The sequence below is a fragment of the Ammospiza caudacuta genome, chromosome 8 (assembly GCF_027887145.1).
Source record: "Ammospiza caudacuta isolate bAmmCau1 chromosome 8, bAmmCau1.pri, whole genome shotgun sequence".
In the NCBI taxonomy this organism is placed as follows: domain Eukaryota; kingdom Metazoa; phylum Chordata; class Aves; order Passeriformes; family Passerellidae; genus Ammospiza; species Ammospiza caudacuta.
In genome coordinates this window covers 18914020-18941841 of record NC_080600.1, presented here as the reverse complement: position 1 = coordinate 18941841, position 27822 = coordinate 18914020, and the positions used below count along the sequence as shown (strand labels likewise).

Here is a 27822-nt window from a genome sequence, read left to right as displayed (position 1 = left end):
TCTGAATAAGATCATGAATTTTACAGTATTGTTCTCCAAACCTCCATTTAATTTGCTGGAAACACAACTCTCCAGCTCTTAGAACAGGTTTGAGTATTTAACTAGTGGGAAATCTCCATTGAAAAAGTCATCCAAATATTCCCTAAGCTTTTGAAGATCACTGTGAAAGTGTCCTTTCTCTCTGTGCCTAAGGAGATTATGCTGGAGAGTGAGAAGACCTGCACTTCAGCAGGGCCGTTTGTGCTGCTCAACCCAAATATTTACACTGCTGCACGCAAGCCAAGCTGCGTCTCCAGAGGGTTTCCACCCTGGCAGGAGCAGAGCTTTGGGATATCACACACCCTTGGGCGTGCCTACAGTTCAGCAATCGGCTGCTGCTTTTTATACTTCAGTTTTGTAAGTTTTGCAGTTTCATGTTACTGCAGTAATTAAGCCCTGGCAGTCACAAATGACTAGATTGTACAGTGAAGTCTAAATCCAGATGAAGGGGATGCAGTCTCATTGCCAGCCACTAATGGAAATGAGTGATTTCTTTTGTTCTCATGGCTGACTGCCCAGGAGTATAGAGGAATCCAGGTAAAAACCACCCATTTGCCAACCAATTCTCGGCGGTGGAGGATCTATGAAAACTGCTGTAATGAGCAGCATTATTAAAAAAAAAAGGAAAATAAATTAAGAGAAAGAGACAGAAATGTAGAAAGAAATGAAGAGGTAGCATTTCCTCAAAAGAATAGCTTTCTTCTCCTCAAGCATTTTAGTATTAGTTCACATTTCCTGCCCTTGAGTTTATTCCCCTGCTTTTGTGCTGTCCTCACTGTGGTGAGGCCACTGAGCCACATTGGTACAGATGCCATATGGAGCTGTCTGCATACTTAGCCATTTAAGCCCAGTTTAATAAGAGATACTTACAGAGGCTTCAGATGAGGGTTGTAGATGCTTGGAAACAAATTCCTGTTGCAATATTGTGTTGAGTCCAGGAGGATGTGACCTTTGCCTGCCGCTCTGGTGTGGCACACACAAGGAGGGAGAGGAAAGCGCTTGGACTGCAGCCAGTTTCACGGGATGAGGAGATCTGTGCTATGTCAGGAGTAGCTGGGACCAACACAGTGAAACTGTTCTGCTCACCTGAAAGCCACCAGGACTCATGCCAGTGTGTGTGGGCATGGAAAAATCAAGTAAGAGAGCTTTGGTCTTCCTCCCCACCAGACAAGAAGGAGGAATGTTCACCTAGCAAAATCTTGATCAGTGTTTGATGCCCCTAAGACACTGTCCCGTTCCTTTGCAAAGGCATGCATCCTGCATGAAGTCAGATCTGATCATACCTGCTGCTGGCTTGAAAAATTCTAAGCTTTGAAGCATCATTGTGGCTTTGTCTTTTTTTTTTTTTTTCTTTTTTCTGTTTTTTTCTCTGAAGCTGTTAATTTAAGTCTAGATATTATGGGCCAAATTCAGGTGATACAAGTCTGTATCAACACTATTTGAGGAATTCAGCTGTCAGGTGTGCTTGTCTTTTCAGTAGGTGCAGCAGCAAATTACTGTCCTGGTCTCACTGAAGTAAGTGATGTCCTTTTTTCCTTTGAGTGGAGGATCTGTTCCTGTGTAAGGTTACATGTTTAATTAAAAGGGGAAACAGGAGGCAGCAGCCTTTGGAGAAAGGCTTTCTGTCTGACTGGTCTAAGGAGTGGTGAGCTGAGCTACATAGTTAAGTTTCTACATAAAATAATGCCAGCCTGTAGGCTCACTTTGGAAATGTCTACCGAGGCAAACATCTGAATTAAATGATAAGTGGCTGTGGCAGCAGAGTGGCAGGTCTTCATCTCTCATTGCATTGTGCTGTTCTGTCTGCAGAAAAGCAGCAAAGTGGGAGAGACAGAAATGGGAGGCTTTGCAAGAGAGATACAGTTCTTTGCACTCAATACTTATGTGTTGCCCTGAGGCTATTGCTAAGTAGTGCTGAGTAGTAGTATTAAGCAATATTAAATCCTCCTGCTTAGGAGAACGTCTTGATTCTTACACATCTTAAGCCTCTTCTTTTGGGAACAAGAGCAGGGCCAGGTTGTGGGAGCCAGAAAAACATTTGTATCTTTTAAACTATTTTTAATGCGTACTTTCTTGATGTAATTCAGAATATTTTCCTGATGGAGCTATGGAGCAGATATGAAGCTGAAGCTGCTCTGTTTGTTCATAGTTCTATTTTTGAGCTTGCATTTATGGAAGTCTGTCTTAATGTAAATCACAGTTTTGCTAATGGCAGCCTTGTTTGGAGAAGCCTCGCATTGAAGGACACGTTCTTTTCTGTGGTGGTGGAAAAGCTGGCTGTGACCAAAAGCAGACTGACAGGCACTGGGACAGCAGTGGTTGACAAGATGAGTGGGGATTAGAAAGCTCAGCCATCTTTCCAATAAGAAATGCTGATTCCAATGGAAAAGTAGTACTTCAGACTTTCTCTGGAATTATCGTATTATTGAAGAACACATTTATGTCAAGAAAACAGGGAGAGCCAGAAAGGCTCTGAGAACATTAGAAAATAACTGCTAGCATGGAAAAATGAGTTCAGGCTGTGTAGGTGGGTTCAGCTGTGTTGCTGTGGCTGGGACGAGACTGCTGAGCAAACTGCTAATTTGCTCACAAGTCTGTCTTAAATGTAACATGCATCCTGAAACTGGGAAGCTTGGAAATGGATTAAGGAGCCAGCCTTGCCATACAATGGCAATGGGTAGTTTTCCCATGCTGGAAGCTTCTCTTCAGGTTGACCATGCAACTTGCATGATGTGAGAAACAGATTTGTGAAGGATTCTCAAAATCTGTCTGAAAGCTCTCAGAGTCTTGTACCTTTGTATGCAAACTCTAAGGTGTGCTGACTTAGAAAGGCTGTGGAATAGAGATGGCATTGTTGAGAGAGAGATTGAACTAGAAACAAGTTTCAAATGATGGCCTTGCAAAAAGACTGGATATTTTGGAGAATTAGAACTGCTAAAGATGCATTGTAGCAAGACCACGTGGGGTAAAATATTAGAGGATTGGTGGAAGAAGTGTTAACAGCATTGTGAGGCAAAAGCTAATGGGCTGAAAAGCATTTATAAGGTATTATAACCAGGAAATAGGTTGGCTTCTGATAGAATGGCGTTGAGTTTTACATCTCTTATGTCTCACCCTTTATTCTGATAACAGAATAAAATCTTCTAAAGTGCCTCTCTTTTGCCCTGTCTCTGTAGAGCTGGGATTTTCCAACACACTTCTTAAAGCAGTAGCTGAAATCAGAACACTCTCCATTTCTAGGTATGATGCCAGAAAGGACACACATTTTTGGTCACCTTGTCTGAGTCCTCCAAGACTTTCTACATTTCTGCGTCAAACTAAATTTGAATTTTGATCCATCCCATTACTTTTGTAAATGTCTTTACAGAAGCATCTAACCTGGAATTAGAATGTCACATTGAGGAGAATTCATTGCATTCTTTGGAGGTTAATTATTTTACTGCTTAAAGAGATTATGCCCTCTTTTTTCCCTCAAAGTCTGACATTACCCCATTTCAATTTCTAGATACTGTGGTAAATATTTTTTCTGCTAGATTTTAAGAGCCAAGCCTGCAAAATTCCTTCCTTGGAGTATTTCTGTGCAGAGATCATTTATGTTATGTTTTCACCTCCCTTTCAATAAATTAAATAGATTGAGCACATAGGTCTTACACTGTAAAGCAAGAAAATAGCATTGGCTCATGGGGCCAGAGTAGCCGTGCAGTCAATTTAGGAGGTAGACTCTAGAATTGAGCAAAAACATTTTGAGCCCTTCAAATCAAAAGTAAAGTTTTGGTAATATCTGTGTCCTCGACAGATAAGGTTCCTCCAGCAGAAGAAATGGATTACTTAGCATGTTTCCTTAGCTGCTTCTTGCACTTGAATGTTCTTGCCTTATTTTACTGAGTTTATTTCAAAATGCAAGATTTCTGTAATTTAATTGAATCCTGAAAACATCATCAGAAAGTGACTTGACACAAATCACGAGAAAAAGTTAATTGTCTATTAAATAAGACTCATCATTCACCATTGTCTAGCAGAATCTGAAATTAATATACTGACATTACTTAAATATGTATATAGTGTATTCTCTTGGTTAACAAAAAAGAAATCACAGTTTTAGTGCAGACTATAATTAGCTGTAAATCAACTTGTCAGAGCATTACCAGCCTCTGGGAATTGACTAGCCAAGGACCACAGATAAAAAAGCAAGGTTTAAAATTAATTATTTAAATCAAAATTCCCTGCATGCTGGTTTAAATCACAAGAATTTATTTGTTTTGGGGGTTTTTTTTTTGTTTGTTTTTTTTGTTTGTTTGTTTTTTGGTTTTGTTGGTGTTTTTATTGTTGTTGGGTTTTGGGTTTTTTGGGTTTGTTTTTTTTTTTTTTTTTTGCTTGGAATCCCTTTGATTGAACCTACTCCATCACTTGAAAATCTGTCCTCTTTCTTATTTTGTATACTTCGTTTATGTTCCTGCCTGGCATACAGCAGTTTGTGTCACAGCATTGACCCTGCAGTGCAGCCATGGTTCTGGCCATCAGCTGGGGCACGTCCCACTGGTGCTGCTGTTGACAAGTGCCATGTGATGGCACAGGGGTTCTCAGTGACAGTGTTGCTCTGTCCCATCACACAGCTGCTGTTCTGCCAAGCTGTCTTCCAGACCCCTTCTTGGTGCTCGGACACTCCTTGGTAGCAGCTTTGCTCTCTGTCTCACTGTTCTCTCACCAGCTGGCTTCATTACATGGCTCTACTGAAACTGTGATTCCCTCCAGGTTTTATTGGCCCAACATGGTCCTTTATGGCAGGCAGAGTGACAATGATGATGCAGACTGCAGGGAATAAATACCATTGCTGCCTTGCAGTATTGCTTAAATTGGAGCATTGTTCACCTGGCTAGAAAGAGCATCTGCAGTTACTCTCTCTTAGAAGGGGCCAGGGATGCCAAAACTTTAATAGCAGTGAAATAATTTATCAACCCTGTCCAGAATCACCCACATCTTAGTCTGTCAGTGAAACCATGTTACTGGACATACATTGCACAACTACAAGGTGAGCGTGTTAACTTCTGGTGCATAATATAATACCCAGGATTTTTAGTAATGCCCAGGATTTTCCTTCCAAAGGGGTGAAAAGCAGGTTGATGGGAAAATACAGTGTAGTTCCAGGTGCCTGAATAAAGTCCGTATCTCCCTTGTTTCTTACACTGATTAAAATAAGAGGAGATGGTCAAGGGGAATATTTGAGAACCAATTGTAAATGGTCTTTTTTAATTTTTGACATAAATCATATATTTTTTAATATTCCCCTGGCATAACTTCAAAACTAAGAAGGCTTAATAATTTGGTGTCTTAAACAGGATTGGAAATAAATAGGGTGAACTTAAAATGAATGGCCCAACTAACTTCATCACCCTAGTCATGTGAAATATAAATAATATTCAAACAGTATATTCTGCAGTATACTTCATTATTAACTTTCTCTTCTGTTTTAATCATCTAAAGTGAATTCAGGGATATTTTTTAATATGATTTTTATCTTGACAGCTGTGCTTTTATTGAAAATGCAGCAAAATCTTGTCTATCTGTATCTTCCAGTGTGGTGATCTCATTACAAATGAAATATATGTATGGTTTTAGTTGGATTTTAAGTGCTGGCAGGTGAATTTAGAATCAGTTTTAATGGAAATACTGGTCAAGGACCTCCAAGATATGTTGCAATAAACCAGCCAGGATGAAATACAGACAAAGAAAAAAGATCATTCTTATATGCTAGAGCCCAAGCTTGGGAACCAAGCTGATGTGCTCGTTAAAAGATTAGCTTAAATCCAATTTCAAACAGTTTTAAGGTTTAGCTAACTAATTTTTCTTAACGCTGGAAGGTACCATAACTGATAGCTGTAGGTCTACCCAGGCTCTAGGAGGTGTCAGGGAAATCGTTGTACATCAAGGCCAGAGCCCAAACCACTACCAGAACAGCAGATCTGTGGCACATACATGCAGCAGAGAGCTGGAAGTGCTCTGTTGCAGCTTTTTCTGTTCCACCTCAGTTTCAATCCCTTTGCTCAGGTGTGCCATGGTACCTAATATCACCTCAGTGCCATGTGTGAAGTGTGAAGACTTTATTTCATATATCATGTCAAAATACATTTGTCCAAAAATGTGGAGAGTTCATAAATAACCTGTGTACACCTTCTACAGGGAGAATCTCAGGCATTAAAAGACAGAACAGGTAGGAAAAGGGTCAGTGTACTACAGACCTTTCAAAAAATAGTCATGTGTCTTTAAAGACTTGACTGAAAGGAGGAAAGAAATTTGTAAACAGGATCACAATTTCAGAAATCTCTGCGGTGAATAGAAAAGGAAGGAGATTTAGTTGTAAAACATACCTCCAGCTTTCTAATAAAATAGAAATATCACTTGAAATGAACATGATGCCTCCACCCAAGCCAAATTAAGTCTAAATAATGAAAAAGTATACTTTAGAAAGTCAGAAAGGTCAAGGTTCGTGACATCAAATCATGGATTGCAGCTGGCAGGCCACCTCTATAATTTCCATGGGAATAACTAAAGAAAATTGACTAAAGAAAATGCCTGTAACAACTGGGACATAGCTTGAAAAAAAACCACTAAAAGCCAGATGTCTCAGAAGAATACTTTGGAAGTGTAGAAGGAGGCAGACAGGGATGGGGTTTGTCAATTTTCCTAATAAGTCAGTCAACTCCTCATAGCAAAAAGCCAGTTAATGCAATATGGAATAGTTTAAAAGTCAATTAATATTTTGAAACTAAGCAGCCAGCCTTTTTGCAAGGAGATACTATGCCGACTAAATAAAAATACTTTCAAGTGTCACATTTACAGAAAACATGGATCTGGTATGAATTTTAGTGTATAATCAGGCATAAGGACCTCCCACTCAAACTGAGGGCACCAAATTATGCTTAAAAATATGGGAGATGGAGGAAAATATTGCATTTGAACAAAAGGGCTTGAATTAATATTATAAAATTTAATGAAGTCTTGGAGACATTGCCTCAGAAAAGAAAGCTGTATTAACTATGCCTCCAGTGAGTAAAAGAACAAAACAAATGTTAGGGAACAAAATATTAATGAAAGAAAAAAAGTGTCAGTACAAAATGGTTAGGTTGAGATGAAGGATCTGTGGAAAAAAGATAAGTGAATGCAAATTAGGAAGAAGATTAAATTAAAAACCAAAAGCATATATCCCATAGAATGCATCAACAGAGTGATGTGCTGAGTGAAACCTGGGGAATAAGATGTGTGCTCCAAAATGCAAATACATCCATTGCATTGTTAAGATGGATATTGAAATGGCTCAGGAGACCAGCAGACTGGGAAGCTCAGCTGGCTGCTTTGTAGGTATGGATATTTGGAATAAAAATATTGCTGCTTATGCTGGGTTGTAATTCAGAACTCATCAAAAAGTGTGGGCTCTAGGCTGCAAAGGTGAGAAAGAGCATTGTGAAATAAGACAACTCTGCTGCAGTTCTTGGCTTAGGCTTTCCCTTGATAGACACGTCCAGAGGTGCAGTTGAAAGATGGCTGTCAGCAAACGTGCTTTAAAAATACCTAACAAAGGAAAAGTGTAGGAAGCCAACAGTATCAGGTGTAAATATGTATTATTTTTGAGGATGTTGGGTTAGGAATTTTTTAGCAAGCTTCCTGCAGCTCTCATTTTTGGCATAGCAGACTCAGAAAAAAAGAAAAAGAAAATAAAAAAAAGAACAACCAGAAAAAACCCCACACCAGAATCACAGCCCTACATGACCCTGTGTTGGCACAATGGCAAGTTTCAAGCCTCTAATAGCAAGCCATTTAAAGAGAGTCAATTACAGGTATGAATTGTGGGCATGTTTAGGAAAGAGGAAAGATTATGATGAAGTAGGAAAGTGGATTGTATGTGGACAGTCTTAATTGCATGCTGCAAGGTAATGACAAGCTGTGAAATCCTAAGACCTCAAATCTAGTTCTGTGTTCTTTTACAAACATGTAGGGGACAGAGTCGTGAGCACTCTGTGTGCCACCCACCAAGAAATGAGAAGCAGGGTGGGGGAGATGTGAGGAGTGCAGAGACACAAGGGCAGCGCACTGAGCAGACCTGCCCTTGTTTGTTATCCTTGCTGAAACCCTGCCTTGTGAGGAAAGAGCTTTTATATAAACTGGTGATTAAAGGAAAGAGGTATCTAATTTGGGATTAAGAGAGTTGCTGAAGAATTTAATAGTAAAAACAGTTGCTAGAGCAGCTGTTTCAACACAGTTCAGACAATTGGCAGCCAAACTGCTTCCATTTCATAAGTAGGCGACATATTTAATTTCTCTTCACAGAAGTCTTAAATATATCAGGAGAAAATGGACAATTTTAGAGGGCTTTGTCCAAATGCCTTTGCTCACATTCACCAAAGGCTTTTTTGTTGCTCTTCAAGCATGATGCTTTAGAAAGTCATGCTTTGGATGTGTTGATCCAGCTTGAGAACAGCCAGAAATTTACTACTAGAAGCTAGTTATGAGCCTGGTCCAGAACCACTGCAATCCGTGGATGTGTTCCTAATGATTGCAGTCAGTTTAGGATGAAATGCAACCACTGTTGAAGCATACTTTTTGATTTCTTTGCTGTCTGGGTCAATCTGGTAGTAATTTGACAAACTCTGATTAGGTTACTTGTTGTTTTCCCCCAGAATTCTGCCCACCAATGTTAGCAGTTTCTCTCCAGATTTTGGATATCCTAGCAAAAGAAATACATCTTTTCCTGCTCTATGTGTTCTTCTTCAGCCCATCCAATCTTATCACAGATATAAGTGAAATAAAAGTAGTCCTTAAAAATGAATGTGATTCAAGGTTGTTGAAGAATTGCAAACATTCAGATCACTAGTGGTTATGGAACAGTCACTTTGTTAACAGCAAGCACAGAGCTAAAACTCCTATTCTACCCTGTTAGAGAAGATTAATTCCTGCTTTCTTAAGAATCTTTACCCTCATTTCCAGGCTTGGAAAAGATTGCATTGTTCTAGCATTTAATAGTTATGTAAATTAGCACTGATTTTGTCATTTAGCACCTGTGCAAAATTTTTTGCTGGAACAGTTCTTTCAAATATGGCATAAACAAAGCATAAGATGCACAGTGATACTGTTCTTTTCTGGATGCTTATTTGGAAAAATATGCATGAGCTATTGAGCATGTCATGGATATGCAAAGCTTTGTAGGTGTGTGGTTGGTCTTAAATAACACATAGGCCACTAGTCAGACTTTCAGCAAGCTTTATTTTGAAAATATATTAAATACCATCATGCATATGCTAAAAACTTTACCACATCTTTAGGGTAATGGTAATGTTTTTACTCAAAATCTTTGTCTGCCGAACATAACTTAGGCTGGATATAGAGATATTGACACTACTTCTGCTGGCTTCTGCCTGGTATTGCTGTGGCCTCCACTGCTTCTGTCCTCTGTTCTGTGTGAGCAGATGGGATCCTGCAGCTGTTTGAATAAATATTAGTTTTAAAGAATTATGCTGCTCTGATTAACCATTCAATGAGGGGGAAAATGGCAGGGGAGAGAGCACCTAAGGAATCTCTCTACTTCAGGCCTCTTGCCCAATAGCATTCATTTAAATGTTTGAGCAGTGATGAGGTGAGGAGTTATATAAACGGGAAGCCGTTCCTCACATCACTATCTTCTCTCTGCATAGAGTGTAATTGATAGCTTATGTGCTTGCAACAGCTGAAAAAATAGAGCAGAACATGCAAACACATCTACTGTATAACATACGTGGGAAGCAAGTGGAGGAGAGTGTTAACTGTAATAGAAAGTGAATTATCTGCCATTTTTGTTCCACCCCAGATGTAATTCAGCAAGGAGATTGAATCTGTGCACTAGATAGTCTGAGACCCTGCCTTGGAAATTGGCAGTCAGAGTTCCATCCAGAGGGCAGGAAATGTGTGAACAAAACCCAGCCCAGGTTATCAAGCAAAACCCCAAGCCAACAGGGGTCCTTGGATATTGAGTAGCTGGCACTTTCCTTCATTTAAAGTAGAAAAATAGCTCTTGTTTTACAGGTGAGGGGAGATGCTTTGAGAGCAGTCTGTCATAGATCATGGCAAAATCTGGCAAGAAAAACCAATCTCAGGATGATTTCACAGTGAAAATTCATTTGACTGGATTTTTGCTTGGATCTAGGGGCTAGTTAGTGCACTGCTGTATATATACCCATATGTCTCCAGGTTTTGGACCCTCATTTAGCATTTTTGCTATGAGTTTTGGTTCAATCTGAGATCCTATGCTTTAAAGAAAAGGTATGTTTGTTTACTGAGAACTGACTTGTCTTCAGTATAGAAAGAATGTATTTTTAGAAGCATGGTATGGCCACAGTTTCTTCCCTTGTTTTGCTTTCTTAAGGAGATAATAGTGATACACTCTTGAACTGAACTCAACCAGCCAACACAATAGCTGGGACAAAGCATGTAGGAAAAAGGATGCTAACAGTGCTTCCTCCAAAGATGCTCAGACAGCAAACACACTTTACAGCTGTACATTCAGCGATTAAAGATTTCCAGAATCAGTTAAAAGCTTTGAGGGTCCCAGTAGCCGTGCTCAGAAAACCCATGTGGCTTCTCTGTGTGTAGACTTCTGGTAGTCTTCTAATTAGCTTTGTAGAGGTCTCTGAAGGCATTTGGGTTTCTCACTGACTGGGGAATTAGGCTGAATTTAGACTGCCTGAACATGCCAGTGCTGGGATTGAGCATCTTTGAGTGTTTCTGTATGGATCTCCTCGCCCCTCTGGAATGGCAAGAGGGAGCAGCGTGGTGGGATGGGCTGTGCTGTGGTACTGACTGCACCACACTTTGTGGCAGAAAGCACAGAGCAGATCAGTTTAAAACAAAAGGGAATTTAAAAAAAAAAAAAAAAAGGCAAATTCAATTAGTCATTTGAAATTGAATTGGGGTTTACAACTTGAATTTTTAGGCCCAGATCCATCAGAGCACTTAAGCACCTGCTTTACCTTGAATACAATTTGCTTTTCAATAGCAGTTATTTGCTATCAGAGAGCTCCAGGAAACCTGGGCTTAAATGGACATTGTAAAGGATGAAGGAAGGATGGCAGACAGGCCATCTTGGAGAAATTCCTCTTTTTCACTCCCTGCACCTTATGTGGTTTAAATAGTGCCTCCTTAATGCAATGCTTTGTGTTACCTACTCTGTAAATAATGTCAGGAAAGGTTATTTAATGATAATTTGACTTTTTCTTTGAAAAGACTTGTTACTAATCTTAATGTAAAATCTCTTCAGTATTATTGAGGGGAATAACAACCTAATGTCATTTTGGTTTGATTTCTTTGTATGAGGGGGTGGCAACTCTCCCTTGTCTCTCCTCACCAAACATCAGAAGCAAGATCTGTTACTGAGAGATTGCTGCAGTGGTACTTGGTCTTACAGAGATTTCATCAGAAACATTTCATTTTTAAGGAACAATGGAAAATGTTCAGCTGTCCATTATTACACTTCTTTGTACACAGTCTAAAAATATAAATGGAAATTATAATTACATCTGTAATTCTGGGTCCCAGCTGAAATCGCTTTAATCTCAATGTGAGGGAGAAAAAATCAATACAGAACCCTTAACCCTGGTCTTTTCCTCCTTAGATAGGAGGAATATTTCATTTTCAGTTGTGCTAGTTTATACCACAAGTTTTATAAGTTTTTCAAGGAACTTTAGTATACAGAGACGATTTTGCATCCTCAAAATGGCATTGCTACTTTGTGCTTTTCTGATTTAGAAATTGTAATGATGTTCTTGAGAAATGGATTATATTGTAGCTGCTTGATATAATATCATGTTTCTCTCTTTTACTTTTTGTTCATTAAAAAGCGGGGCCTTTGAAATGTTGCAAAGTTCTTTTAAAGAAAATCCTATTTTACTGGCAGTAGAATTACACTTTTTTTTCTTTTTTTTTTTTTTTTTCTTTCAAGAGGAATCCAAGTCAGCATTAAAGATTTAACATTGGGATTTGGAAAAGACATCTTTCTCAACTCACCACAGGCTCTCTCTACTCCATTCTGCTTTTTTCCTATAGGCTTCAAATAGTAGGTCTGTCAAGGTTAAATATGATCATGTTTGGGGGTTTTTAATATCAACATCTGCAAGTACAGAAATGTCATCACGTGTTTTGTGTTTCTGAAACCTTCACCTTTCTGCAAACCCAAGCTGAGACCAACAGTTGCTTTTGTTTGAGTTAACATCTGAGGAGGAAGGGTGAGGTTCTTTTATGCTCTAAGACCTTTGCAAACTATTAATTGTCCACGAATTGCAGCTTCCTCTGAAACATCTGGTTCTGGTAATAGTCCAGACATGATGCTGCAGATTAGGGCACACTCTGCTACATTGCCCCAGTTGCCACACTGTTAATGATCATGGATCTAACATCCACAGAGCAGAGGTGTGCTGTTCATCTTGGCAGAATATCTTCTTTCTTTGTAATTGCATGTATGTACCATTTTCTAGATCATGGGCACTCAAAAAGTAAAACATAAATTAGCAGCATTCTGGTCAGGCTTTTCTCTGAATACCTGAAAGACACAACTGAAAAGGAATGTTTCCACTTGAAGTGAGGCATTTCAGCAACCTACGTTTAGTACCCGAGGTACAATTTATTTGCTGTCTAAGGCTGTCAAGCCTTAACTTCCTGATTTCATTCCAGGATACAGATGTTTCATTCTCTCCCTGCCCTTTCCTCCCCTTGCAGATACCATTCTATACAAAAGCCCAATCCAAAGATCATTGAAATGCTTCCATTGACATCCAGAGGCTTTGGCTGGGGCTGGACGAGTCTGGGGCACAAAGTTCTTCACTGCATCGAAGTTATTCCCTCTTCTCAGTCTGGTATCCAGGCAAAGCACAGATGTTTTTCCATCTTTACTTCCCCCTGCAAAGTATCTTGATGGGCTTTTTATGAGCTTTCCACTTCAAGTCTATCACACTACGCAATCTGAAAATACTTGGAGAGATATTATAGTAGTGACCTTTATTGTTCATTAGTGAATCAGCAGCCTAGCTTACTGTGGCTTTAAATTAGCTATATAAATTGGTTGTTATTTTCAATGATGATTCCCTTGATTTGAACATACTAAAGCACAGATAATTGATTGATTCATTATGTAAAAGATTGTTTCAAGTTAGAGGGTGGTTTTATTTGATTTTTTTTCTCCCAGCCAAATTGAGATATGCTGTCTAGAATCTTGGCCAGGTTCTTACCAGGTTCATATCCGGAAGCACTCTTGCTTCTCTGTTTCTCAGGGATGGCACACAGCAGCCTTCCTGGGTGGGTGGGGATGCCTCTTTGATTGTGGTGCTGTTCCTTGTAATGTCAGCTGAAGCTGCTGCCAGCATAGAGTCCTGCACATAAGACTTTGTTGCAGATGCAATTTCAAAATAAATTGAAGTCTATACCAGGTAGTGCTGTCCAAAACCTCTCTCTGTCTCAATGCTGACTTGCCTCTACCCTGTATTCCAAGTGCTATGCTGTCACCTCTCTCAGGTATCACTAATTTCCAGCTAATGACATTCCTTTGCCAAGGATGCAGTGTTTTGGTGTGTCTTTAAAGCATTTTTTTTTCTTTCTTCAGCTGTGTGCTCCTCTTTCAACTTCAGGAACCTGATGTCTTCTGTTCTAGATACATAACTAAGCTGATAGAACTGTTACAACAGCCTGTACTTGCTTTCTCTAAAAGGTTGTTTTGCTCTAAGATCTTTGCTGTTGCAAATTTTATCTTGTTGTCTGTCATGCAGCACAGTGTGCAGATGGCACGGAAGTTTGTTTAGAAGCTACACATCTCATTTATTGGAAGTGTTGGGGAGGATGCATGTAGATCAGGGACATTGGTGAATACACCAGTTCCCAAAGAGCAAAGGATGCTGCATGCCCAGGGACCATACGCATAAATCTGGCTGTGGGTGCATGGTGCTGCCCCAGGCCAGGAATGCATGGAAGAAAATCACACAAATCTGATGATGTCTCATGTCATTTGGGACACCTGGCTGGCACTGCCAGGGCTGGCGCTGCTGGCAAGGAAAGTGAAGAAGAGAGCAGTAGCCAGGCCAGGAGAGGATAGTGGTAAAAAATGTGATGGGTTCTAGGAATCCAAGCCTAGTCCTTGCTGAAGGAGGCAGAGAGGACAGTGGGGGCTGTGGCATCTTGTGCTGTTGTCCTGTCCACCCACCTCCATCTTGTGGTCTAATGCGATGACCTCTGACTTCCAGATTTGCTTAAGGAAACAATGTTCAGCAAATTAAATAGGGAAGAACTGAGCTCAGATGTGTATGAAAGTCAGCAGTTATGTTGTTTTCATGTGGGAATGGAACATATTTGTGTATATCTATAGGCATTAGAGCTAATACCATATACATGAGTAAAAACTCCACCTGTGCCCATAAAGCAGTTGGAAGTTGTATTTTGCATTTCCTCCATACTCAGTGGTTCAGGTCTCAAAGCAACCTCACAGTGATGTACTTGGCAGTGGTGCCATGTGTGCGTGTCTCTTTCAAGCACAGCTGTTCTACAGGACATCTTGAGGGGGTGTTTGCAGATTCTCGTCTGTGTCTCACTTCTCCAGAATCTGCTTCTGCTCCCAGGATCTGGCGCGCCAAACCCTCCTCATCAACTCCTGAGCAAGTCAACAGCCTGTCCCAGGCTGCTGCCTAAGAGAATGGCAGGGCTTTGTAAATAAAGGAAACAATTGAATGATAAGTTCACACTTCAGCACGCTGCTTAACAACCTGATAACCGTTAATTACATACAGTATTTTTAAATGCAGCAACAGGGAGATAACTCGTGCAGAGGTGGAGCACAGGCCCTTGGGCCTCACGACCGGAGTTTAACCTCTTACTGCCCATGCCCCTAAAGAGACTGGTGGCTGCAGCTCCGAATGTCACCAGTTCTGAACTTCTACTGGCCAGCAGTGACTCAGGGTCATGCACGTGAAGTGTCCTCAGCTGCAGGGGGGGGCAGGGGGAAGCTCTGCTCAGTCCCAAATCTCGTGGGTCCTGCTTTGAGAGCAGCCTGTGAGCTGACAGGCAGAAAAGGTGGGGTGATAAGCCCAGGGCTGCCTCCAGCAGAGGCAGCAGGTAGAGCGGGTCCAGCCGGGAGTTGCTGCTGCTGGTGTAAGTGCAGGAGCTCTGCAGGAAGGAGCCAGCACAAACACAGCTGGGATGGGCGCTGGGGCCGGCTGCGAGTCACAGCAGCTGCGTTCAGCGCTACCGCTCCCTGGGCTCCGGGTGGGACATTTCCGTCTGTCCCAGCCCTGTGGGATTGAGGGTTTGACCCTTGTTATTTAAAGCACAACTTCAGGACATCTGCTGTCAGAGCACCCGCAAAGTTTGTGGCTTAATGCAAGTCTGATTAACTGATTTGCCTATCCAAATCTGGAGATTTACACACTTCTATAGAGGCAGCTGTAAAGTTATAACTTCAGCTGTTTGTCATGCCCTGAGCCTTTAAATCTCAATTATGAAAGGTGGTGTTTAATGGCTAGCTGGAAAATGGGTGGTTACCAGAGTGTTAATGGAGTGCGGCAAGCCAGGAAATGTATAATCTAATGCCTGTATAGAAATGAAAGGTTCTAACAAAAGAAAATATTGGGGGGAGGATGTACTTACAGGCTGTTTGTGCTATTTAGGAGAAAATCAGTACATGAGCAGTAGGGAAACAATGGGGACTGAAATACTACCTGAAGAAAGAAATAAGAGCTGCTTGTTTTTAAGGTACCGCTTGCTCCCCCCCCCCCCAAAAAGCCATCCTTCTTCTCTGGGTCTTGAGCTTTGCCTTTGTTACAAAAGGAAAAAAAAAAAAAAAAGAATGATTTGTCACAGTGAGTTTTACAGAATGTCTGGACCAGAAAGAAACGTTGAAGGAAAAAATAACCAGCTATGTATTCCTTTTTTACTGAAGCATGGTTTTACTACCCAGTTTGTGCCATTGGAGGCAGAATTGACAGCCATACTTCATCATGGCAATGGGAGAAAGTGCTGCAAGGAGTGCTTTAATTTAAATGAGAAATGCTCTAAGAGGAAAAAAAAAGCCTAAAAGCTTGGTAATAACATTAATAACCACTTCTTACAGGTTTTTACTAGCCCACTAAAGATCAGACAGCATGTTAAGGTCCCAGTGGCTGAATAGTAAAGACCTGGGCCCAGGTTATTATTACTTAGGAAGATTCTTTTAATGATTTCTGTTATTAGTTGAAAATCATTTGAATAGTACAGCTTAATGGTCACCATGCTTTAAATTCATTTTGAATGAAAAATGAGAACAGGATAGAATTTGGGTTTATGCATTTCTGAAAGCACTCCACAAAACCAGGTGGATAGCAGTTGTGCTCTGAATGGGCAGGCAAAGGGCAGAGGTTTCCCACAGACTCCGTAATTTCTACTCAGATAGCCTTCAAAAAAGCAGAGACCTCCAGAAGGGGTTGGGATGAGGCAAAGGGGTCTGGGTGGTATTTCTGCCTTTTGTGATGCTGCTGCACAGAAGCTGAAGTGTTGGTGTCTCACCTCTGCATCTCGCTCCCCTCTCCCAGACTGCCTGCTCTTGAGGAAGGCAGCTGCCTGTTCTCAGGGCAGGGGCAGCAACTCCTGTCTGTTGGGAGTTGCTACACGGTAAGACAGGGCAAGTATTACCACAGCACAGCTTTCACTTCAGCATCTTGCTCCTGTAGTGGCAGTACTTTTTTGTATTCGTTTGAATTTGCATTTAAATGCAAAATTCAACCGAGAAGCCTAAACAGTTGCTTCTCTTGCTGGCTTAAGAAGCATATGTCCTTTAAAAAGAAGTTTTCTCCCCTCCAACGTAACTTGGTTAGCATCTTCTCAGAAATGTGACTCAGAAGACCAAAGGCCAAGAACTCTTTTAGTCTATAGGAAGAGCTTTTGGTCCCCACTGATCTGCAAAACAAAAGACCAAAGGGACCTTGAAATCTCAGCCAGGTCTCTCCCCAGCGGAGCATGGGGGTTCCTGAGCAACAAGCATGACTGCTTAGCATTGAGAGTGGGTTACCAGTGCCCAGAGGTTAATGACTCACACGGCATTATGTTGTGCTGAATAATGAGGAACATCTGAAATGACACATGTTGTAATGACTCGCTACTTAAAGTACCAATCTACTTAAGATCCCTTTAAGCTTGAAGAGATCACAGAATAACAATGTCTTGTTCAATAGGTGCTACTTTATTTTATGCCTTCTGGTAGAAGAGATGTACCATGCCTGAGAGCATATGAACAAAACAAGTGAGGACTTGAGTAGGAAGGATTATTGCACTAGTTGTTGTGAATGCTTTTTAGGGATTTATAGAGCACCAGCTAGCACATTTCAAGTTTTATTTTTGTTAATTTCAGGGTTTTAATCCTGGTTGTCACAGTTCCTATATTTGTAGGTTGGATTTAGGGAAGGAGAGAAAGGGGAGCTTTGTCTGCAGGATGAGATTATCAGAAACTGGTCTGAGATTTGCTGTGGAAACTAAACTAATGCTGGAGCAAACCAGCAATGCTGTCTTATGGTTTGGTTGCTGATGGGAGGGAGTTTAATTTAATGGCACTCTAAATTCTGATGTTAACCAATCTGTGACATAGTTTGCTCCATTAGGGATTGAGAACAATCTATTTTCTGGCAGACAAAATAAGTTGTTCGTGCTGTCATAAGAAGTCATACCTAATCTTACGGAAAAGTTTTAGACCTGTCAGACACTGCTTGCCTGTCTTACTGTTGTTTCTGCAGTCTGCTCTCCTGCATGGAAAGCTGGTACGTGACTAAATTGTACACTTGGTCTTAGATGTAAAAGCAAGCGTGACACCTGAATATCTCCAATTGCTAAAAATGGCCCAGGGAGCAGCTGGGGCCCAACACCTCTGTGGTGTGGCCCTCTGCAAACAATAAAGGACTCAGTTCTCCAGCTGCTTTAAGGCTGGACTTCAACTAGAGAAATATAAACACTTCTCTGCACTTACCTGCTGGGATTGTGGTGCTTTAACTGTTTGTTTCTAAATATTTTAAGCTGTAATATTGAAGAGAGAGAGAAACTGTGCTTATAAACTCTTATATTTGGGCCAGTTGGCACCACTTTAGACTTTGCAAAAGTGTATGCAAGACAGGAGAATCAGGCCTGCCTGTATTGCATCTGGAATGTATTGCTCGAATTTCAAACAAACTTATCTGGACTCGTCCTTCTCCAAACCAAGACCAAATAGGAATTCTTTAAAAAGGGAGGAGAGATTCTTCCACCCTTGCACCCTCCACTCACACACACACCCCCACCACCTTGAAATGCAGGTCATTAAAAGATCATTATTTTTATGGGTCTGCAAAGCCTGCAGAAGTCAGAGCTGTGTAATATACATTGCAGAGTGTTCTGCTAATCCAGTCCGACCGCAGTCGTGCCTGGCCCAGGGAAGAGGGTCTGGTAACTGGAAACCTGACACTGAAGGAATTCCAAACACAGTCCTCAAACTAAAAACAGCTCTCTCTGCATGACATGTGCTACATGAGAGCCAGGGATTGTATTCGTTTATGTTATCTGATTTTTCAGCCTTGTATTGTTGATAAAAGAACAGGAGAAGGAAGCACCTCCACCAGCTCAGCCCATAAATAAAGTGTGTATGGTGTGGTAGAGGTTAGTATGACATTGCAAGACATCTGCCTTCTTCTGTGGGGTACAAGCCTCTCTCACGGACAGCAGCCACGGAGCACTTCCTTGTGCTGTAGATTCTTCCCAGCACTAAGATACCAAATTTGATTCCCAGTGAATTTTAAATGCAAACCCTTTATTTGGCTGTGGGAAGTATTGATCTGAAAGGGCAAAGAATATTTATTATAGGATTATCTCACCTATTAAGATACAGAGACCCACCTTAATGCATTTCAGTGATTTCTTTGAAATCTGCAGTGATTTGAAATTTCATTAATTTATTTATGTTATATGCATGTTGAATATTAAGCAACAGGAGTTCTTAGAGCCACTGACTACAAACAGCACTGCAGTATCTTTAATACTTTATCTGAAGAGATAGGCACTACGTGATCTTTTCAGTTAATTGTTTTTAGTGTTTGTTGAGAAGAGCTTTATAAAGACACAGTGTAATGTATTTGATACTTCAAGATTGTTTGTTTGCATAATTTAATTCTTACATCAGCTTCTCTTTTCTTCTTTAAAAGTAGTTCCTCCTGGCTGAGAACAAACTTCACACAATCACACTGCATACAGTGGAGTTCTTCACTGAGAATTTGGACACAGATAGGATGTTGTTGCTTTCTCCTGTTCTTTAATCACAGCCTGGGCTGTCTGATGCCATCACCCAGAGTCTCTGTATGTCTTGCTTAGACATGAAAGAGGCTGCAGCCAAATGTGGGCTTTCCATTTGCTACTTAGTCTGTGGCTGTCTTTGAAGTTTATTTCAAGAAGTACTCTCTAACAAAGTAAGGCGGCAGGTTTTCTTGTGAGATTATATCCCTTGCAAAATACTCCCTCAGCAGCAAGGAGGAGATAGTGATGTAAGAAGAGAGCATTCCCTTCCTTTATTTTTATCAGGTACTAAGAGGGTGACCTCTGTGACTTTCCCTGTAGAACAGAGGGAAGAAAAACCCTTTGTCACAATGAAATCCAAACCCCCAACGTGATGGGGCACAGCACGAGCAGTTAGACCTTCATTTTGCTTTCCTTTCCTTTCAGATAGCCCAAGCACATGTCTCCAAGGATGTTAAAGGTGACCTGCAAATGGAGGTTATCAATGAAATGCAGTAAACCTGAAATGTAATTTTTTTTTTCTGATTAGGTTTTTGAAGCATCAGGTATTTATGCCAGTCTACTCTGTAAGATTTTCCACAGTTGAAGAATAGCTAAAATGGGGGTTAAAAAAAAAAAAGAGGAAACCTTCAGATACCTGTCACTAAATAGTATTTTGGGTAAAGGAAGTCTTTCCTAAGTGTTCCAAATCCTGTGGTTCAGTTTTAAATAAACCCAGAAGCTCTTAAAAATTCTGCAGTGAAGCTAGAAGATACTCTATTTTTTGTCCTTGGAAGATAAATAAAGCAGAGAGAAAAACAAACCTGCTTTAGGCTTTACCTGTCATAGAGAAAATAACAACACATTAATTGAATATCAGTCACAAATTATCTGCTTTTCTTGGACAAGTCTACTTTGTGCTCCTAATGCTCAAAATGGATCACAGTTGTTAACTGGTGAATCGTTTTAAAAGATAAACTGGTAGAGCTGCAAACCAGCATATGAAGTGAAACATGTTCACAACTGCCTGTATGTGATGTGTAATTCCTCTGCAGGGGACGGAGGATGAGACTTTGCTTCCTCAAAGCAGAAGGGGCACCATTTTAAGGGACACCTTGCTCATGACATTTTTGACAAGTGTTTTCATTCTGCCCCACCAGTTTCAGTGCTTTGTGGAGCCTGGTGCTTCTCTCTCCCTTCATTCATTTGCTTCCTGCAGCAGCAGCCGCTGCTTTTAGCTAGACCCACATCCATAATGCACTTTCCAGTGGGACCCAGCAGAGCTGAACTATCAGCAAAACCAGGTTTTGAGCTCTGAGATCAGTTCCTTCCCAGGATGTTGTGTCAGCTTCCCTGCCTTCTGCCTGCCATTAATTGCACTGTATCCCCAGGTCAAACAAATGGCCAAAAATCTGGAAAACAGCTGACAGTCAGAGCAGCTCCTACTCAGCATGCCCTCTCAGAGGGCACAGTCCTGGCCTGGTCCTTTTGAGTGGCTGGACCTGCTTGACCCAATTTGTGGATTTTTGATCACTCCCCTGGGTCACTGATTTTCCACTTGAGATTATTGTTTTGACCCCCACACCATGGGTCACTGGGGAGGTGTGATATGGCCCTGTGAACTCTGAACTCATCAGAAGCCAACAAAAACAGTGCAGAGAGGAGAATTTCATTAGGACCTCCTCAGAGGTGGTAGTGTCTGCTGAGGGAAAAGGTAGGAGTTTTTTTCCTTCTTGCAGAAACAAGCACAGCATCTACAAGGGACTGCCAAGTAGAAAGTGTTTGGTTTGGTTTGTTTTGGCAATTTCTTTAAGGATAAACAACAGCATGTACTTTTACACCGTGAGCTATCGAGTGAGAAGGTGTTGGTTCAGAGGAGCTGTCCTCTTCCTCCTGGGAACTGGCCTCAGTGTCCCAGACTTACTGCTAATGGTGACAGCATTTCTGCAGGCAGAGCTTGGTATTTGCAGTTGTTTCTTTTACCTTAGAAAGATTAACTTTCTGATGCTTAATTTGTCACACTTGAGGAGGGAAGGGCAGTTTTTTCCTGTTTTTTAAGACTGGTCAGGTAGAGGTTCATGGAGACTCTGTAGGCTGGTTGGTTGCACTGTGAGCAGCTCCCTGAGAATGAACTTCACCAGGCTTGCTTGGTAGGTGAGGAAGAATGAATCCTTGGGAAATAATTTGGCTTCAACATGCTGTGCTGGTCATAAAAGGGAAAAAAAGTGTTGTCATTGTAGCTTCTGTACCTGTGAGTGTAACACTCACTGGGATCGCTAGGGAAAGTGACCTGGAGAGTGTGGAGCAACCATGAGGATATCTTCTGTGAAATCTCCCTCAGTCATGCTGCCCAGAGTCAGCCTTTTGGACAGTTACCAGTGTTTCCCAAGGTTTTACTCAGGCAAAAATTCTGCTAATTGTTGGCTATACTACTGCTTGTATTATCCCCAAGGCTTCTAAAATAACTCACATACCCTTGTCTTCCTGGGGCTTTCCTAAAAGGTTTGTGTGAAGTGGATTTCTGTCAGGTCTCTGTGTACAACCTGTCATGACTCTGGGCAGGACACTCAAGAATTACACCAGCTATGGGTGTTTTGCCCTCAGAGAAAGGAAACTGGTGCTGACAGTGAACAACTTGGGGTTCTATCTTTTAAAGAAAGATTTTGCTCTTCCCACATGTTGTTCTGCAGTTTGTCTACCCAGATATAGATGGTGTTAGCTGTAAGTGAAGCGATGGTGGATTTAGTTTGCTAGGAGAGGGAACAGCAATGGAGATCTGATGGCCTCAGCTCAGGCAGCCTGGGGCCATTTCTCAGGTCTGGCACACTTTGATTGCCCAGGCACATCTTCACTTCACAGTCCTGGGCCAGAGCAGCCTGAGTGCACAACCCTCTGCACAGCCACAGCTTCTGTGGCAGCAGTGTAACACTCATTCCTAAAACTGGGCTGGCTGAGTTTTCCTGGGAACAGCTCTTTTGGCTGGATGGCAAAGCACCCCTCTTTTCCTGCATCTTGCAGAACTCTGGTGTCAGTTGAGGCATGAGTTATGTACTGGAGGCTCAGTATGTCATGCTGGTGGCTCAGTCCCATTGTCAGCCATCATTTTGGTGCCAATTCATCCTGAATTTGTTTTTTTAGAGTAATACAATTTGCAGTTAAAACTCTGTCCAAAAGCTACCACTGGGTTTTCAGTGAATTCTGGGTCAGGTTCCAAGCTCAGTCCTTTTTTAATGTGATCCACAAGAATTTCATTGATTATAGCTGCCAATGAGAACACCTTATAAAACCAATGTACATGATTTTGAGCATGATCCTTATATTAAAAGGTGATGGGTGTAGGTTTGACACTTATTCCTCTTGGTGTGCTGCTTGACACAAAGCAGTTCCTACCACTGCAGAGCCTTTTATGATTGGAAGTACATTTTTGTGCACAGAGACATTAAAGCTGAGTGTGATGGGACTGACTAGTGAACAAGCCTTCATGCATATGGAAAAAATCGTGGAGCAGCTCTTTGGGCTGCTCTGGAAATGAGGCTTTGTTGCAAGGTGTAGGTGTGTGAGCAGTGACGGTAATTGTCTCAGTACCTACGGTTAAGAGTGGTTTGGTATCTCAGAGAGTGGCTTCAGGCCCTTCAGCACTTTGTCTGGACTGTCTCACCAGGAGGTGGGGGGGAAGCTGGGAGTGCCTGTCTTTTATAATGTTCTGTTTTTAAAGCAGAAAGTCTCTGGGGAGCATAGGGTCCTAAAAGTCCAAGGCCTGGAATGCTTCCTTTTGCTCTTTCCATTTTAAACAGGAAACATTTGCACTAAGTTATTCCAGGAGGAGAATTGTAGGTTCATTTCAAGGCAGATAATGTTTGTTCATTGCCTATGTCCATGATTTACCCCATGGGCTTAAACGAGTGCAGCAGAAAACCACATGTTTTGTTTTACTACATGTTAAACAAGTTCCAGCGGAGTCTGGGAGCCCAGGTTAAGAAAGAAGGAGCATGCTTGTAAAATCTCTGTGTGAACAAGAGAGTCATTGACAAATTTTGAACACCTGATCTGTTGTACCAGAATGATTACTTTTTTCATAATCTATGCAAAGAATATTTAAACAGTTGATGAGTTCAGTCCCAAATACACAGAGCAGGTGTAATTGATCTATATAATTGATCAACTTCCAGCCCCTGTTTTGGGTCAAACCTCTGTCTTCTTCCCTAAGCTCTCATTTGGAGAGAAGCTTCCTGTGCAGTCAATGAGGGGTTTTGTCCAAAGTGCAAAGACATTTGCAGTCAGACTGGCAAAAACTCCTAATTAAATTGAACTTTTGGGGATGCTCTGGTGACATGTCTGTGAGAACAATTATTTTTGCCATTTCAAAAGTATCACAAGTTAAGTTGTAATAGGAAAAAATATCAATGCTTCATTAGTGAAAATCATGAAATTAAGATGCAGAAGGCTACAGAGAGGACTCCATGGCACATCCTCGGGGATGGCACATCCTCGGAGATGACACATCCACATGTTGCTTTTCACGTGAACTAGGGCTTGTGAAATCCATACTGATGCAGACAAGTTACAGGGCTGTTGTAATATCAGGCCTTTTAGATCACAGATTTTTTGAAACCTCACTGGCAACTTGCCCATTAAACACAGGTATTGTAGCCTGACATCCCCAGTGTTCTTCCCCAGTTTTTCCAACTATGGTGTTTGGAAAGTTTTACAGGCTGACATATTGGGAGAGAATAGTGGGAAATGGCCTGGAAAGCGTGAATATTTGTGCATGTAAAGCTTATGGGATTTGCAGACTTGCAGACCCAACTCATCTGTTTATCCTCAGGCTAGATAAGATTCAGTCAAATATGCATTGTTTAAAGGAGCTTTGTTTCCATTATGGCAAATGGATCACAGGAGACTGACTTTGGAAGCTGAAGGGCTCCAGTGCTCCCCCATTGTAAAAGGGCTGTGATGTGTACTGGACCCTTCCTCAAGTGTCCTGGCCGTTACAGACTTTTGTAGCATGCAGGTGGGAAGCTTGTTATCCTTCAGAAGTTCTTTTCATTCATCAGGACTTGTCATGCTTGAGGTGGCATTTCCTCTCCCAAAGTAAACATAGATTGTGTGTACAATAATGTATCACTGGGCTAGTAGACTGCCTTTTTATGTGCTTTATTATGATTTTTCTTCCTCAGGCGTGGACCTGCAGAGCCACTAGAATATTTAACAGGGCCACGAGTAACGTACAAAGAGAGAGATCTTCCCTACTACCACGGAGGACAGCCTGTTATCCACCAATCCAAGGGGAACTACATCCGTGTGCCGGACACAAGAATGGCAGAACTGAGGTACCCTCAGTATTACCCAGGCCAGCCCGTGGCAAACCAGCATAAAGGACCCCTCCGGCAGGACGTGCCGCCCTCCCCTCCGCAGTCCCACCGAGCACCAGCTTACAGTGAAATGGTCCGACACCGTGGGACCAGTCCAGACCAGTACCAGTACAGGCAACAGGATCCCAGGCACAAGAACCCCATGACTGCAGCTGTATAGCCCTGCACTGGACTTGGGCACATCATCCTTGTAGAGTTGTTCCTAAGCGTAGCTGCCTGTAAGAATGGCACACAAGACCTGGAGTCGTTCTTACTGAGCTGGGCTCAGCCTAGGTGCTTTCTAACAGGCGAACTAAAGCCACGTGAGGTACGATGTGTTTTGAGTATGTGAGGTACCAGACAGTTGAGTGTTTTTTAATTCCTTTTAAAAATAGAAAGTGGCTGCTGGGAATGAAACACAACACTTAATACACCTCAGGGCTATTTACTGAATCCAGTTACACCTTTACAGTACATAGCTGTCTGTGTAAGGGCAGCGGAGTCACCAGAGTTTACTTCAGAGTGCTGTTGTAGAGCCTTTTAAGTGAGAACACAGCATGCAGTACGGACTTCTTGCAGAGCTGGGCATCTTGTGTATCTAGTGTGTGATCATGACAAGGGACTGCCACAGAGATGGTGGCCACATTCCAGGCACGTCCTGGCCAACAGCTCTGCTTTAAGGATGCTGCAGTTCCAGATTTGTGATCTGGCCTCTGTCTTTTTGGTGGTGGCAGCATTTATCTTGTAGCCTTCATTTTTTGCAGTCTGTGTATCAAGAGTCTTCTCTTATTGCACCTGCTGCAGTTGGAGTAGTGTAAAAAGCCTTATCCCCTATGCTTGGGCAGGCTGTCAGAGGACAGGCATCCACCTGAGAACTGAGTCTGTAGAGGGGGGAGTGCGTGCTTGTGAGTGTTGGTTAGTTATACAGTGTGCAGTCTTCAAATGTAAACCCTGGAGACCAGATCCTCAGCTGCTGTCAGGAAGTGTCGCTTGAGGGGTTTCAGTGGAGCTGGCCTATAGGGAAGTGACCAGGGGGGTGACTATGGGCATGGACTCCATAATTCATATTACGTTACTGTGTCAGGTGCTGCCTTGGCTCCATCAAGGCAGCCCATTCCTGGCCCACTCCAGGCGGTGTTGGAGCCAAGTGCCTGCCAGCAGTGTGTCTGTCCCAGCCAGCCCAGTGCCACCACAAGGCACCTGTTCCTGGGGGCTGCCTTCCATGCATGGGGGAAGCTCAGCCTTGGGCTGCACCGGGCCCACTGTGCCAAGTGCCAAACTACTCGAGTTCCTGCAACCAGAGGCCATGAGGTCTGTGAGGAAAGGCGCTTTTCACAGCCAGGGGTGAGGGAAAAGACAAGGAAGGTAACAGGAAGGGCTTCAAGACCCTGGGGCCCAGGAGGAAGATGTGAGAAGAGCTGTTTGTAGCAAGTTATTTGCAGCTGTGCATTGGAAGAGAGAAGGTGTGGGTGGGGAGGGGGTGTCAGCAGCACAGCAGAGCCATGGTGGGGGGACAGGGTGGTGGGGTACATGCTCAGTCATTTGCCCCAAACAGCCTGGGTTTGCTCTGCAGCCAGAAATGTGTGTCCCCAGCCACAGGGACCTGTGTGACCTGACCCAGTCGGGCTCTGAGCATTTAGAGATCTGTCTCAAGGATTTTGTCAGGAGGAAACCATGCAGTATTGTGACCTAGAAATATGTTATTTCCAAGTGTCCTTAATTCCTCGACTTCTGCCTTTTGGAAGTGTCACTAAACCACTAGGCCTCCTTTCCTCATCAGGAAAAGACTGTGACCTGGCCAAGGATTAAGCATAAGGATTTCTTTGATGTCATTTTGACACATTTGGTATGCAACATATCAAATCACATAGATCACTTCCCAGGTGTTAAATACCATCAGGAGGGTTTCTGCTAGGAGTATGTCCTGCTAGCAGGTAATGGCCCTGATGAGAAGCAGCATTTAATCCCAGCCTACTTTCTTCTCCGCTGATGGTGCTGGTTAGAGCCTGGCGTAACCCTCAGGCACAAGAAGCACTTGCAGCTGCCTGAGTGGCTGGCAGGCTCTAGTGCTTGCATTCCCATCAGCCTCCACCCACCACAGGCTGGGAAGCAGGAGAGAGGAGACAGCTTTCCATGGCAGAGGAGCACCTCCATGATTCACATAGAGGGCTGGACTCCCTGGGGCAGGGGCAGGCACAGCTCTAAATCCAGTCAGGAAGAAGCATTGGTGGGAGGGAGAGAGGAAGAGGAATGCAACTGATTATGAAGCAAGAGTTTTTGCTTCTTATTCCATTTCTTTCTGCTCTCTTCCCTAGTAATGTAGGAGGGAAAAACCTCTGGAGGGAGTGTTGGGTGTAAATCTGGATGTCTCTCAGTACCTTCCATAAATAAGGCACATTCCCCAAGGAAACTGTGCCTGTCATGTACGTGCTCTGCACAGCCCTGTACTTCTCTCAGAAAGCTTTAGATGCTGTAGGATACTCAGCCAGGACTTGGCAGCCACAGGATAGCCGCTGGTGTTATAAAGGCCTGTTGAAATTGAAGCAAAAACAAATTAAAATACTTTCCTTTCCCTCCTTGAAATATAACCCCTGATACATTTGATCCAGCTGCAAAGAAACTAATGTTTGCGACAGTGGCTTTATCAAGCCAGGCCACAATTAAAAACAGCTCTGAAAATAAGCTACTGCCTTTGTAAATCACTCACAACTAACCCTTCAAATGGCATCACAGCAGAGTGAACAGAACTTATTTACAGTATTTCATGAGCCAGGGCCAAATAAAATCTGGATGGAAACAGCTCCTAGATTATTTATAGCCTTTGAGGGACCTGCCCAATGTCTCCTCGTAACCTGAATCTTTCCTTAAGAGCTCCCCTTGATGGTATTGGCTCCACTCAGTTGAGGCAGACCAATCAAACAAACACCTTCTGAGCTGTTAATCTTACCTTACCCAACAGGTTATTAAATGATGCTTCTGCTCAGTAAGCAGAAATCAGTAGAGAGCTTCTTCCAATCAAAAAAAAAAAAAAGAAAAAAAAAAGATGTAAGTGTAATATATGGATGCATCCTACAGGTAAGGAGCTAAGGAGGAAAAACAGTGTGACCTAACTGGGGGAGCAAGACCAAAAAGTATTACAGAGCATCTCATCAATCTCTGGTGCCATTGTTCT

General features: G+C 42.2%; 1 protein-coding gene across 2 annotated transcripts in view; it reads left to right on the top strand.

The window, feature by feature from the left end:
• The window catches only part of PARD3B (par-3 family cell polarity regulator beta), a 387748-nt gene extending 361644 nt beyond the window's left edge, over positions 1–26104 (top strand). For both annotated transcript variants that reach the window (XM_058809265.1, XM_058809264.1), the window contains one exon: positions 24477–26104. In XM_058809265.1, the coding sequence (XP_058665248.1) occupies positions 24477–24831 (355 nt within the window). In that variant the 3' untranslated portion in view covers positions 24832–26104. The remainder of the gene's footprint in view (positions 1–24476) is intronic.
• The last annotated feature ends 1718 nt before the right edge of the window (positions 26105–27822 follow it).